The following is a 14,820-nucleotide window of genomic DNA, read 5'->3' on the forward strand; positions in this document are numbered from 1 at the left end:
CCGCCGGCCCAGCGGGCGGGAAGGGGCCGGGGCGGCGCTGCCAGGCGCTGTCCGGGCACCTTTCCCCGGCGCAGGACCTCAGGGCACGGCGTCCCCCGGACCCGGCTTGTCTTACCTCCCGGAGGCGGGGGGCTGAAGCTGGAGAGGGACCGTCAGATCCCTCCCGCCGAGACCTGGCTGTGCAGCCAGGGCGACAGTGGACCCAAACCCGTGTCCCATCCCCGCCTGGGGGTTCCCTCTTGGGAGGGTGGCACTTCCCCTTCCAGTGGGAAGTCCTGGGGGGGCACTCGTGGCCACTTCTCTGACTGGGAAAGGGGGTTCCCTAGTGATTCCGCTTTCTGCTCCCCCCTCCCCTGACTGCCAGAAGAGCAGCAGGCTGGGAGGGGGCCAGGGGCTGTGTTGGGGACTGGGGTCCTGCAGATGGAGAGTGAGTCAGATCCTGCCCAACTGGAACGAGAATGCGAGCTTTAGTGGCTCCCCAGCCTGGGCCGGGAGGGGGAAGCTGAGTTCTCTAACATGGGGGTGGGAGGGTGTAGGGGTGTGTGGGAGGGTGTAGGGGGGTGGGGTCTTGCCGCCCCTGACTTAGCCTTTGGGAGATCCAAGAACCACTGCTCTTTTTTTGGGGGGGGGGGGAGCTGCTGAGCCGTTGCGGTAGGCCAGAGTTCCTCTGACTGACGACCCGCTCGAGCTGGAGAGGTTTTGGGGGGGAACTGGGAGGAGTGCACTTGAGTGAGGTCTATCTACTCTTGCACTCCTTTTTTTTTTTTTCAGATGAGAAAATTAAGATTCAGAGAAAGGAAACGACTTGTTTAAGGTCACACAGCTTTCAGCTCCCACTGGGGGAGGGGGATTATAATTTGGGGAGTCTGGGCTTGACAGCTAGGGCCAGAGGCACTGAATTCACTTCCCAGGTTTAAGAGTGTGTGTGTGTGTGTGTGTGTGTGTGTGTCTGGGGAGGGGAATGTGATACCACACACTGCAGTCCTTTCTCCATCGAGCCCTTTTCCCACTCTTTCCGCAGAACTTCAGCTCCTCGCTCTGAAGCTCTCCTTTTGGGGCAGAGGGAGGGATTCTCACAGATTCCCACGGTCCAGCCTTCTGCTAGGCGCGGCTCCTTTAAGACTCGCCCAGTCTCGGGTCTATTAAGGCGAGGAGAGTGGGGCGTGATCCTGTGGGCCCGCCTCTGGCTGGTGATTGGCCAGGGGGCGGGCAGGGGCGGGCCTGAGGGAGAGGGCCTCCCCCAGCCCCGTACCCTCCGCCCCCCAAGTCTGGGGCTCCGGGTAAAGTTTCAGCCTCCGCACGTGACTCGCCATGGCCGCTGCCTTCGGCCCGCGCTGCTGAGCTCGGTCCCCCAGACGGCTCCTCTCCCGGGATCCCGCGCCCCTGACGCCGAGCTAGACCGAGGCGCAGGGCCAGGGCAGACGCCGTGCCCGTGGGCGCACGGACGGATCGCGTCCCCCCGCTGCGAGGTAACCTCTACCCCGGGGGTTTTGGAGAGCCCCCGGCTCCCACGGGCATCGGGGACCCTGGCTCTGCTCCTGATAGGAGCTGCGGATGGGGACCGGGAGCCGGGCGGGTTCCGACGGGAACCCGGGGTTTCCTGGGCTTCCCACCCCGCTGCCGCCGTGCCCGGGGTGGGGGAGCCCCGTCTGTGCGTCTGTCTGCGCCCGTGTCTTCGCGCGCAGCCGGGCGGCGTCCGAAGCCGTCTGCCGTGCGTGTCCGCGGCGCCCGGGCCGTGGCAGGACCGCCGCTGGGAACTCCGGCTCTCTCTCCTTTCTCTTCAGAAACGAGCAAAACAAAAAAGACTTTCAAACCTGTTTGGGGAGAGATCGGATGCCCAACGGACGAGCCCCCTCCTTCTTTCCCTCCTGTTATCTGAGCTGCTCTGTGGTTTGGGGAGAATCAGCCCGGGGGCCCACCCCCACCAGAGGCAGCGGGCTTGGGGGGCGGGGCCCGCTCAGCTGGCGTGCCCGGTGGAGTGAGGGGAGCCGTCAGAATGGGGTGGGGGAACCCGGGCCGCCGGGAAAGGGATGACTGGATCTGGTGTTACCATGGGGTTGTGGCAGCTTTTTGGGTGAGAAGAGGATGGAATCGACTGGCCGCCTTTGCTTTGCTGAGGGTGTCTGGGACATGGTGCCACCCACGAGGCGGGGAAGCTGCTGGCCAGATGTGTATGTGGGAGGGGGGGCACTGGAAAACCAGCTTGGCTGTGCCCCCTCTCTGGGCACTGCCCTGTTGTCAGGCTGCTCCGTGGGAAGGGGGTCGGGCCACCCGAGTGCTAGGCTGGGGATGGGCACCCACTCATATGGAAATCATACCAAAAAACAGCCCTCCCCCCTCCCAGCCTGGGAGATTTCTTTCCCATCCATTCTGTCTTGGATAGGATACCCACCTGGCGTGGGCTTCCTCTTCTGTAACTAGCTTGCCTTCTGCCCGCGGGCTGTGTGCACATGTGTGTATGTAGATGTTCTTCAAGGGACTTGTTCCTGAGAACACTTCCCCACTCCCCCACTCCTGCTGCGTACCCCCAACCCTCACTTCTACCTCCGACCACCGCCCCCTACTCCAGTGTCTCCTGGTCAGGGGATTCGGGCATGTCTCTTGTCCCCTACCCTGGCTGCAGGGGTCATAGGGCAGGGCTGGTCTGGGGAAGCGGTTCAGTAAGAACACCGGGTCTTACTAGGACATGGGCTCAAGCCTTAAACTCCCCCAGGGCTTTGTGCTTGATGGGGAGGCTGGTGGGGGAAGCCCCAGGTTGGAGTAGGGATGGCTTGGAGCCTTGGGGCTTCCCCTGTGGAGAGGGGGGTGGAGATGAGTCTGGGGGCGGGAACAAGAGAGGGTATTTGGAGCTGGAGGAAGAAGGTGGGTGTGGGGGGGCGGGTTGCGGAGTCAGGGAGTTGGTGGCTGTGAAAGATGTTGGTGCACTGGGAGGGGCCGGGACCTCAGTTCTGCCTGGGAATCTGGACCCTGTGGGCCCTGAGACAGAGCGGTTACTAGGGTCACCCTCGAGTGGGCCCCTGAGGATGTTGGATTTTGCGGGATTTTGCGGGTGTGAATGAGCGTGAGGCAGTGTCACTGCAGGAGTTTCCCCACCAGACCGGGAGGGCGGCCCGAGGCATTGGCAGTTCTGCGAAGACTCTGGGCTCGGAATGGCTTAACCTGGGCACCTCCTCCCGTAGCCCCTAAATCTCTGCCCTTCAGTTTTACCCTGGATGCCCCTGCTACTCTAGGACACCTCTCTGGCCCCCCCTCCTACTCCCAACCATGTGGCAGCCTGGCAGGAAGCTAGCTGTGGGCAGCACCGTCCTGATCACCCCCATGCATTCCCCGTTGGGCACAGTCACCCACATGTGCCATGACGTGGTTCCTGCCACCCTGTCTAGTGTGGGGGAGAGGGCATAGTCTGAGTGGCCCTTCAGGCCTGCTTGGGGGGTATTGACCCGCGCTCCTGTTAATTCACGTTCCTTCCCCTGAGTCATTTGGTCAAGTTTATTAGGAGGTTCGAAGTTGGCTGTGCCCCCTGACACCTCCCCCCGCCCCCCCCAAGCCACTCCTTGCTCAGACTCTAGGGTCTTAGGTGGGGTGCTCCTCAGAACTGTGTGACATGAGGGCGGGGCCTGCCCCAAAACACCAGCCTCAGTGCCCAGTTCCCTGTCCCCTGGGCAGCATGGGCAGGGCAGGACCTAGGCCGGGTGTCTGGGGGTCTGTTGGTGAGCACTGAGGTCTGGGTGAGGGCCATCTGGGGAAGGTAACCCTATCCCTGTGATGAACAAACAGGGTTAGCTCCACTTGCCCAGCACCCCCACACCCCTTTCTGGCGGTGGTGGTGTGGGGAGTGTGGGAAGCTGGCAGGGCCCCTGGCGAGATGACCAGGGTTGTCTTCACTTACTGGGTTTTGGGAAAGGAGTGTGGCAACCCTGCTCCAGCTCCCAGGGCTCTGGCTGCGCAGCCCCTGCCGCCTGCTGTCTTTCCTCCCTCCGTCCCCCTCTCCACCCTCTGGCTGCTGTCTGGAGCCCACACGGGTTTGTGGGGGGTGAGGGCCTGGATCTCCGTGTGTGTCCAGGGAGCATACTGGGGATTGGCAGAATTGGCGGAGGGTGTCTGGGTGTCCCCGCAGGGTGGGCGGTGTGCGGGGACCGGGCCCAGAGTGTGAGAATGTGTCAGGGTTGGTGCGTCTGTCCCAGTCTGGCTCGGGTGTGGGTGTCTCTTGCTCCGTCTGGATCTCGCCTCCCGCTCCAGTCCCCGCCCCCCCCTCCTTCCCCAGCTGGGACCGCCTGCCTGCTCTCCCTCTCTCTCCGCAACTGGAGCCTCCCTTGCTCCTTCCTGGAATTTGGAGAGGAGGAGGAGGAGGAGGAGGCAGACAGACCTCCCACACTCTAGCCTGCCCGCCTGGCATGGCAGGGAAATGAAATAGGCGCTGGGGAACTAAGGGTTCCTTGGCTTCCCCAGACCCTCCAACACACACCCCAGTGGGGGGGGCAGGTTTTACCGAAGGCGCGTGGCTGCCCCCACACCCGCCAAGTGGAAGCCAGGCCTCTTTCTTCCACCCAGCATCCTGCCCGCCGGGGCCCCTGCGGGGACCTCCAGGCACCGCTGTGGGCCCGGGAGGGGGGTGGGGGGGATTAGACTGCTGCCAGCCTGGCCAGCACCTGTTGCCAACCCCCAGCCCCGTAACTGGAGCTGGCTGGGAGGGGGCTGCAAAATGACAGGTGGAATTTCTGCAACCAGGCAACCCCCCCTCAGCCCACTGGCTCTGCCTTTCCCTTCCCAGAGCGAGGAAAGCCTGCCCCCTCCCAAGTGTCAGCCTGATCTCAGGGATGATGTCCCTCTCCGGTGGGTGGGGGCAGGGCCCGGGAGATGGGGAGGGGGGTGAGTTTATTGCTATCTGCCCAGGGACGCCCCACTGGCTGCAGAGCTGGGCTGCCCTTGTTCACGTGTTCTGAGCTCTGCTGCTCTGGCAGGGCTGGGGGCGCGCGTGGATGGGGGCGCTTTTCTGTTAATGTTTTAATTGCATAAAAACTGGGAGCTCAGCTCTGGGCCAGTGGGGAGTCTGGGTCTGGCTGGCCTCCCGGTTTGGGCTAAATATAGTCTGGGACATCTGCAGAGAAGGGGAGGGGGGCAGAGGGAGCTTCCATTCCCCCCACCTCTGGCCAAGGTGCCCTCTCTGGGCGGGCACCTTGGAGCAGGGAAGGGGATCCTTCAGCACAAAAGGCAGGGGAGAGGCGGGTGGGGGCTGGGCACAGCGGAGACCTCTCCAGTCTGGAGGCCAGTAGAAGGCTGGGATGAACCCAGAGGCTCAGGCCAGTGCCTGCCGGCCCGAGTGGGGCGCAGGGGGCTGGAGCGAAGGGCTCTGCTCGCCTCCCCTCCGAGATGCCTCCATGTGTCACTGCGCCCGGCTGCATGTCACCGCGACCCACTGGCTGTGTGCTTGTGTGTACACACCTACCTCGGAGCGGCTCCCTCCCCCAGAGCCTCCGTCCCCTGGGTCCTGCTGCAGGTTCCCAGCCCGTCTTCCTTTTGTCCCTTGCCCCACAGTGAAACCTCCGGCCCAGGAATCGAGACTTGAGAAGGGGAAGCTGCGGTGGGGAGTTCTCTGATCTCCAGTCACGGCAGGAAGTGGAGGGGAGGGGGACCGAGGAGGGGACCTGAGCGGCAGGCGTGGAGGGAGGGCCCGTCGTCAGTCCTGCAGCCAACCTTGAACGCGGTGGTAGGGGGCGGCCCACCTCCCAGCCACCCCTCTTCCCTCCAGCTCCAAGTGGGGCCAACCTCGGGAACAGCTGATTTCCCAGGGGCTGCTAACCATCTTCATCACCCTCCCCACACTGGAGAAAAAAAAGTCTTCCTGTCATGTGACTGTCACTTCCTGTCCCACTGTGGTTCCTGGGATGTTTGTTGTTGGTTACCATGGAGATGGCCGCTGTAGGCTTTACCCTGGTTCTTGTGGGGAGGAAAATGCCCCCTCCTCCTAGACCCACAATGGGGGGGGCCTGGGGGGCCTGTCTTGGGGGCTGTGTCAGGCTGAGTGTGTGTGGTCTCTGATGTCCCCGATCCCCCTGGACCCCCCAGACTTGTGTCTATGGGAAGGAGTCACAGCTATCTGCTCAGATGAGTGTTGGGGAGTCTGTGACCACATGTGGCTGTGCTTGGCTGGCTGTGCAGACCCTGTCCCCTCCAGCCTGGGTCCCGCGCTGCCTTATACAAACGCCAGTTCGTGTCTCCTTTTACTTTCGTCACCTTCTCCCATCCTGTGTTCTCATGGACACTATCCTTCCCAGGGAGTTTCTGTGACTTCTTGGGGTCCAGGTGGAGTGGGGTGGGGCTCTGGGCAAGATCTCTGGTTGTGTATTTTTTGGGGGGGGGGCGGCGGGGAGAGGGGTGCCCCTCCCACACAGCCTGCATCAGCTTCTCCCTGACCCCAAAGGCCTTGTGCTTAAGGGGCAAGCCATTGGGCTCGGTGACCCATTCTTCCCCCCCCCTCCTGGGCTTCTCTGCTCTGTTCACCGGGGAGGGAGAGGGGAAGAGATTCCCCCAAGTTTTAGCCCCAACTGAGTAGGCGTGGAGTAGGAAGTTCCTGGGGGGTTGCTGGAAGGGGGGGTATGGGGCAGGGCAGAGTCTGACTCAGGCCTAGTCTGGGGTCAGAGCCAAAAGGATATCCTGAAGCAGGGGAGGGGGGGCGTTCCCGGCTTCCCTGCAGCCGGGGTCCCCAGGGAGGGGTGCTGGCCGGGAGGGGGCTGGGAGCACTGAGTCCTGCTGACAGCCTTTCATGCTGGAGGACTCAGAATCGGGGTCGTCTCTGGGTTGGGGCAGAGTTGAGGGGATGGGGGCATTGCTGTAACCTTACACACACACACACACACACACACGCGCGCGCACACACACACACACACACACACACACACGCCTCCCGTGTGCTCCATCCATCCAACGCCCCCGTGGTGAGCGGGTTGTGCTGCCTACACCGCGGAGGCTGGGAGACGGTGGTGCGGGGCAGCTGCCAAGGTGAGGGTGGGGAAAGCCCCGTGCCAGGACGGGTGTGAGTTCGGTGGTTTCCAAGCTGGGGGGTCCCTTTCTGTCTGTGCCCCTTTGGCCCCCTCCCCAGACAGCGCTGCCTTTGTTTGGGCCGCACACTCCTGTGGTCTGGCTGTGGCCTGGGCTGGCTCATCTCTTCCTCTTCCTGTTTCTGCCTTCCCCAGGCTGCTCCCTCCTCCGAGGCCTGGGCTGCCCCCTGCCCTTTCACCTACTCTCGGCGCTGAGAGCCCGAGGCTTCCCCCCCGGGGCTCTGAAGGTCCTGAGCACAGCTCCCAGGGGCTCTGGGATGTGGTCCCGGGGTGTGCAGGAGTCGGGGGCATCGCCCCGCCCACCAGAGACCCCCCATTTCCTCCTCCTAGAACTTGACCTGTCATGGCCTTGGGCTTGTCCAGTTGCTCTTTCTGCCTGTGACTCAGCCACGGCTGAGCGTGTGGCCGTGGAGGTCAGGTAGCCCTGCGTGCCGGGGCAGCATGCGGGCCAGGTAGGGCACAGGCTGGGGAGGCATCAGACCCGCTCTCCTCGAACCCGGCGCTCGTCCTGAAACCCTGGGGCAGTGAGTGGCAGCCTCCAGAGGAAGACACTGGACTGCAGCCCTCCCCCTGCCCCTCCAAGGATGTGCTCAGGGCCATCACATGCTGGGATCAGGTTTTCAAACAAGTCCTAGCCCCAGCGGGGCTGGCCGGCCTGGGATTCTGAGGGGCCGGTGGGGAGGAGCTACCCTCCACCTGTCCCAGGTGATCCTCTCACACACTCCTGGGGGGGGTCTCTCTCCGGCCTGCAGCCCAGACCCTGGTAACAAAGGACCAGAGTGGCCAGAGAGTGGGCTTGCTGGGAGGAGAGGGACCCCTGGAAATAGGGAATAGTGGTCATCACTGCTCCCCAACCCTTGCCCGCAGCTCCGAGGAGCATGGGGGAAGGGGGAGGTTGTGGCTTTGTGTGTGCGTGTGAGTGTCTTTTCCTGGAAAGTTTATAAATAGATCCAGCCCACTGCTGGGGTTTGAAATCTGCCCTGTCCCGCCCTGCCCTGCTCCTGGCAGGGTAGGGGGTCCAGAGGGGCCAGGGGTTTGCTTCTACCAGGGCTGGAGTTCCCATTGCCATGCCACCCCCCCCCCACCCCAGTGGAGCTTGAGCTTTGGGTGTCATTTGCATATGATTCATTGACTGTCTAGAATTGTTAGGAAACCCCCTGCGCCCCCTTCTTTTAAGCTCCCCAATCCTGATTTCCCTCTCTGAGCCCCTCCGGGACTGACTGCCTGACTTCCATTCATTGGGAGCCATTGTTTCAGGAGAGCCTGGGGAGTGGAGAGGAGAGAGTAATGGGGGGCGGGAGTGGGGGGGCCGGCTGGGCCAGCTGGGTTTGGGGACCCCTGGCTCATCTCCCCTGACAATAGGGAGGAAATGGTCAATTTCTCTTCCCCTCCTCCCCTCCCCAAATCCAAAGGTTTCCCCTTTTTGGTTTGTGAAATGAAAGAAGGGAATTTAGGAGAGGGTTGTGGTCAGGCCTCCGCCCACACCCCAAATATCCCTCTCCCCACATCCCTCTCCTCCGTCTGGGGGAAGCAGACCCTGGAAAGTGGGTAATTCTCTTGCCCAGCTCTGTCCACAGATGCTAACCGTGGTCGGGGAGAGGAAGGGAGAGCAGACACCGCCCAGGGAGGCCCCGGGCGGGCGGTGCTGAGAGGTTGAGGGGTGTGGGGGGAAGGGGGGGGCAGTTGCCCAGCACCTCCCGTGTGCCAGGCGCTGTGCTGGGTGCTTTCCAGGACTTTTATCTCTTAAATCACACAGCCAGTTGTTGAGGTAGACAGTGCACAGGCGAGTAAGCAGATGCTGGAGAGGTTAAGTGACTTGCCTAAGGTCACCCAGAGTGGCAGAGCTGAGATTTGACCCTTCACACCTCTGTTCTTTTCTGCCATCTTCAAGGCTCAGCCAGCGCCTGCCTTTTCCTCTGGGCGGGTGACTCCGGGGCACCTGACCCTGGGCAGGGATTCTGGCACCGTGGGGAGGGGGGGCCCCGGGGGCAGGGGCCTGTGGCTGGTGGCAGGCGCTCTGGCCCCCACCCCTCTTTCTGCTGTGCTGAGTCTGTGGGCCTGCGGTTTTCTATCCCTCGAGGGAGGGTGCCCCTGGGCCGTGGAGGTGGCGGGCAAAGGGTGGGGGTTGGATGTGGGTAGCTTGTTTTCCCTTTCTTGGGTGCTGGTTTCGATTCTGTGACTGTGTCTTCTCACCCCTGGGTGCAGGGGCCCGGGGCCCGGGCGTCTCCTTGAGGGTCACGGCTCCAGAGGGAGCTTCCGAGGCAGAGCCTGTGCGCGTTGGCTCTGTCCCCATCCTCCATGCCCTTGCCCATCCCTGTTCCCTCACCAGCCTGGCCCGTGGCCCATTTCTGTGATCTTTACCCCCTCCGGCTGCTCAGGGCCCTCCCCAAGGGGCTGAGTAACTGCACTTGAAGTCTGAGGCTCAGATCAGGGTGGGGAGACCGGCCAGCCTCTCCCTGGGGTGTGTATCTGTGGGGGAGTCTGAAGTTTGGTCCAATTTCCGACTCCTCAGGGGCAGAGGAGCGGAGGCATTAAGGTGACTGTCGTTCTCTCTCCTGTGGGGGCAACCGTGGGTTCCAGAGGGCTGACGGGTCCACCCCCCAGTCCCCCAAAGCTGGGCCAGGACGCCTGCAGTCGGAAGCGACCGGCTTTCCGGGCCTCACCCCCTGGGCCCCACCTCAGGGCGGCAGCCCCAGCGTGGATGTGCGTCCTCCGAGTATGTCTGAAGGGCGCACCTCTGTGTGTTCAGGGAGCGCGGTGTGTATGGGGGGGCTGGACCCCAGGGAGGCAGGCATAGGGGCCCGCCTGGCTGTGTGAGGGCCAGGGGAAACGGGGGGGCTGCGGTTGTGTGTCTGCGGGGAGCTGAGTCCTGGGGCTGGGCACGCAGGCCCGGAACCATGTTCACTGTGGTGGAGCCCAGGTGCGGAGAGATGGTATCTGCAGGCTCCCCCTTCTCCCGTGCGTGCCACACACACACACACACACACACACACACACACACACACACACACAGGCCGGGAGTGCGAGCGCGCTCTTGCCCACCCGTACGCTTCCCATAGCCCTGCGTGCATGCGTCTCTGTAAGTGTGTGTGTGTGTGTGTGTGTGTGTGTGTGTGTGTGTGTGTGTCTTAGTCTGACTGTCAGTGCTGATGAGGCTCAGCCAGCCCCTCCTTCCTTTGCCTGAGTTCCGTTGTGTGGGGCCCCACAAGGGTGTGGGGGGCCTGGGGTGGCAGTTTGCCCAATGGGTGGGGCCCTAGTTCCTCTGACGTCAGCCCTCTCAACCTGGGAGGGAATCCGCAGAGTCCGATGGTCGTCATCATTAATAACAGTAAAAATCATGGTCATTAACAAGGTCCAGCCCTAGCCGGTTTGACTCAGTGGCCAGAGCGTCGGTCTGCGGACCAAAGGGTCCCGGGTTCCGTTCTGGTCAAGGGCATGTACCTCTGTCGTAGGCTCCTCCCTGGCGCAGACCTCGGGGGCCCTGGTCGGGGCTCTCTGTCTCTCCCTCTCTCTTCTACTCTCCCTAGAAACCAAGGGGAAAATATCCTGGGGTGAGGATTAACAAAAACAAAAACAAAAACACAAGGTCCAGATTTCACTCCGAGGAGAGCGGCCCCCGCCCGCGCACGTACCTGTCCCCACGTCCCCGTGCCTGGCTCAGGCTGCCTGGCCCAGCTGGGCCCAGAAGCCCTGGCCTCGTCCACAGTGGCCTTGGCAGCCATGGTCCTCCGCCAAATGCTGGCCATGTGCTTGTCCGCCGGACTCCAGGGCTGAGCCTGGGGAGCCTGGAGCTTGGGGGGACGGGGCTGGAACGGGAAGCAGTCCTCACTTTGGCCCCGTTACTTTCCTTTTCCCTCCCTCCCTTCTCTCTGTCTTCACAGCTTTGTTGAGGTGTAATTCGTAGACCATAAAATTCACCCACTAACGCACACAGTTGAATGGTTTCAGTGCATTCAGACTTGTGCAAACCACCACCATCCATTTTAGAAGGTGTTCATCGCTGCAGACGGAGGTCCCATCCTCTCAGCAGTCACTTCCCATTTCCCTCAAACCCACACCCAGCCCCTGGTAAGCCACAATCTACTGTGTGTCCTTATAAATGGCCTGTTCTGGACATTTTATGTAAATGGGATCAAACACTACAGGGTCTTTTGGAACCAGGTTGATGTTTTTCAGGTGCATCCATAGCGCAGTGTCTATCAATGCTTTAACCCTTCTTTATGGCAGAGGAGTATTCCATTGTATGGATATAGGTGTCATTTACCCGTTCATCAGTGGACGGGCATTTGGGTTAACTTTTTGGCTGTTATGAACAGTGCTGGTATGAACACCCATGTGTAAGTTTTTGTGTGGACTGATGTTTTCCTCTCTCTTGGGTAGCTACCCAGGAGTGAAACGGTTGGCTCATTATACGATGATAACGCCGTTCGTTTGACCTTTTGAGGGACTGCCACCCTGTTTTCCAGGGCAGCCGTTCTCAGTTCCATTCCCACCAGCAATGTAGGAGGGCTCCGGTTTTTGACATCCTTGCCAACACTGGTTATTATCAGTCTTTTTTATTATAGCCATCGGAGTAGATGTGAAGTGGTATCTCATTGTGTGTTTTTTGATTGGCTGTTCTTTTTTTGTGTGTGTGTGTCTGTCTTTGCTTTTGTCTTTCATGTATGTACTACACATGTATGTATATGCATGCATTTATGTGTGTTTCGGTACGCGTGTCCTATAGCCCAGGTGGATGGGAAGCCTCTGCTTGTGGATCTGCTCCTCCGTTTCTCTCTCTGCGGTCTCACCGTGTGACGGAGTCTCTGGGTTCGCCTCTGTCTCTCTCGGCCCTGTGGTGTTATCTGTACGTGTCCTCTGGCCCCAGCTGTTCAAACAGGGTGTGGATCTGTGTACACACTGGTGGGGGACATCTGGCCTTTCATCTGGGGCCCACCCCCACCCCCTCCGGGGATGTTGCTTCTGCAGACAGAGTATGTGGGTGAACTCTGAGATTAGCCTCCCTCACCCCTTCAGTGTAGGCCCTGCCCTCCGGACACACTGCGCCCCCCTCCAGCCCATCCTGCTGTTAGGTTCGGCACTGGGGGTGATGCCCAGGAGCCCTCAGTTCGCATTTCCCTATTTTCACGTATGTAAACAGGCCTCCTCCCCTGGCCTGTGGGACAAACCCATCTGGGGTGCTGGGGCTTGGATTTGGGGGGGGGGAAGTGGTGTAAGAGGGGCCCCTGGCTTAGGAGTCATTTTTCTGAGAAGTGCCAGTGCTTTAGGGAAGCGGGTTTTCCTCCCCCTCCCACTCCCCTCCAGCCCTCATTCTCTGCATCTTGACCTCAGGTAACCCACACGGGGGAAGGAGCTCAGCCGCCTGCGTCCGCTACAGGGGACCTTTGGGGTGGCACCGTAGACCCTTCACCCTCAGGACTGTGGGTGAGAGGCCTTCCGCGGCTCTGAGCTCTGCCCCCGTCTCCCCGGCCTGGCTGTGCTGTCCTGCCACCCCCAGCAGTGTCTGGGCCCCGCTCCCAGGCTGTCTCTGCCAGCCAGGCACGGTGCCAGCTGTCTGCCCTGCCGGGTGCCACAGGAAAATCTCCGGCCGCCCAGGTTGGGGAGCTCCACGGGGAATGCCCGTGTGCCCGCTCCTCTGTGCCCGCTCACCTGTCTTTCCTCTCTCTGCAGCGTCACAGGACATGGCCCCCCGAGCTGCCTAGCCGGGGCCCACCTAGGAGAGGCATCCTTTTCGGCGCCCCGAAGGCCAGCTCTGGACCTTGCCAGGAAAGTGCCAGCTCGCAGAACTGCTTGACCGAAGGACCAGCTCTCGGGACGTCCCCCAACCCCTGGCCCCCAGCTAGCGCGGGGGCTCCAGGCGGCTGAGATTAGCCTGCTAGCGTTGGACAGCGGCCCCAGGACAGAAAGGGGGGGTGGGCTGACCGCCCAAGCCCCCTTCGGGCCCAGGCCCCATGCCCCGAGGAGGGGCGGCCTGAAGCCCGCCGGAGCCTTCCGCCAGACTGTCCGCCTGCCTCCGGACCGTGGCGGCTGGGCATGGCCAGCAACAGCAGCTCCTGTCCGACACCCGGGGGAGGGCACCTCAATGGGTACCCGGTGCCCCCCTACGCCTTCTTCTTCCCCCCGATGCTGGGTGGACTCTCCCCGCCGGGCGCTCTGACCACTCTCCAGCACCAGCTTCCAGTTAGTGGCTACAGCACACCCTCCCCAGCCAGTAAGTGGGGTGATGGGAGGCTCGGTGGGGGAGCCCTGGAGGGAGCAGGCCCGGGGGCTGGCCGCTGGGTACATCTGTCCTGCTGCAGCCGCGAGGTCTTCTGCGGACAAGGGACACCATCGTGTGGGGGGGCTCCGGGAGGAGAAGCTTGTAGGCTGACCACGTGGTTGTTTGATGTGGGGGCCGCAGAGGGAGAGATGAAACAGTGTTGCTCCGCGGTGCCCCCCACCCCGCTTCTGTGCTGAGTCTTTGAGGGCCTTATAAATAGCTCCAAGGCCTGGACACAGCCTGGAGGCGAGTAAACAAACCTCTCGACATTTGGTGGAAATGGCAGCTCTGCTGAGAGCGCACCCACCTACTCCCCACCGATCCCGGCAGAGAGGGGCAGGCTGCTGGAACCCCCTCCCACTTCCAGCTCCGCCCCGGCGGGAGGGAGAGAGGGAGGAACCCAGGAGCAGCCTGGGGGACAGGGCGAGTGTCCCAGGAGGGGCTTGGACTCTGGCTGTGGACACATGCATGGTCTTGGCAGGGCCTGTGTTTTCTCCCTACCTCCTCCCTCGGCCATGGGGGCTGCCGGTTTGCTGGACGGGGGTCTCAGTGCCCTTCCCTGGCTGGCCGAGCCAGGTAGTGGGAGGTGGCGGCGGCTATGGCCAGCTGGCAGAGTCCAGGCCTCGGGCCTGCCAGGCCGCTTACAGTAACTCTGGCCCCCAGGGCCCAGCTGGGCGCCAGGCCAGGGCTTGGGGGGGAGGAGGGAGCCAAGCCGGGGCCTGGCCTGGGGCTGGAGGAGGGGTGGAAGCAGCCGAACAGACCATGGACCGGCACGGACCGGCAGACTGGCGGGTCCGTCGCTGGCCTGGGAGACGTGTCCCACCTCTCCTGGTGGGCAGGGACCGAACACCCTGCCCCGGGCACCCACTGCCCCTCCCGCAGCCACTGGCAAGCTGCCTGGCATCACTGGTCTGGCTGGGTCAGTGCCCCCTTCTCCGTGCGGGGGCAGCGCACTCGCCCCAGAGCCAGGGAGTCTCTGTCCCGGGGGCAGGTCCTGGCTGGGCGCCTCATGCCCGCACTGGCCTGGCGCCCACCGCCACCACCGCTTCCTGGTGGCCGCCTCTGGCTCCGCCATGGCCCCCTTCCTCCCAGGCCCCACCGGCTGCTGGGAGTAGGAGCCCTATGTCTGTGCCCCTTTAAACCCTGGGGCCCGGGGGGGGGGGGCAGTCAGGTACTGCCTCAGTTCCCACCCCGCCTTCTCACACCTCTGTCATCTGTTTCCTTCCTCTCTTCTGTCTTCCTCACATGGGATGCGAGGCGGGTGGCACAGGGACCGGAGAGTCGGGAACTGATTCTGGCCCGGCCTGCCAGGGGGTGCCAGGTGATGGCGAGGCCAGTCCTTGGGTTCAGGGTTGCCAGGGAGTGGGTGGGTGTGGCTGTGGTTCTCAGTATCCATAGGGGGCAGTTGCTGGGTCGTTGCTGTGTCTATAGGGACTGGGGCTCATGTTTCCACCTTGGAAAAGGAGCATCTACTTCCTGCGGGGGGGGGGGGGGAGCGGGGGG

At 62.5% G+C, this 14,820-nt stretch overlaps 1 protein-coding gene across 2 annotated transcripts in view; it reads left to right on the top strand.

Annotated features, from left to right (window-relative positions):
- Positions 1-1,297: 1,297 nt before the first annotated feature.
- Positions 1,298-14,820, top strand: part of RARA (retinoic acid receptor alpha) — a 33,588-nt gene continuing 20,065 nt past the window's right edge. Inside the window, exons 1-2 of one of the 2 annotated variants that reach the window (XM_008144868.3) lie at positions 1,298-1,469; positions 12,729-13,269. In XM_008144868.3, the coding sequence (XP_008143090.1) occupies positions 13,092-13,269 (178 nt within the window). In that variant the 5' untranslated portion in view covers positions 1,298-1,469; positions 12,729-13,091. Of the gene's footprint in view, positions 1,470-12,406; positions 12,483-12,728; positions 13,270-14,820 lie in introns of those variants that run through there. The other variant, XM_054709302.1, reaches the window with a different exon arrangement.

This window comes from Eptesicus fuscus, chromosome 20 (genome assembly GCF_027574615.1).
Source record: "Eptesicus fuscus isolate TK198812 chromosome 20, DD_ASM_mEF_20220401, whole genome shotgun sequence".
NCBI lineage: Eukaryota > Metazoa > Chordata > Mammalia > Chiroptera > Vespertilionidae > Eptesicus > Eptesicus fuscus.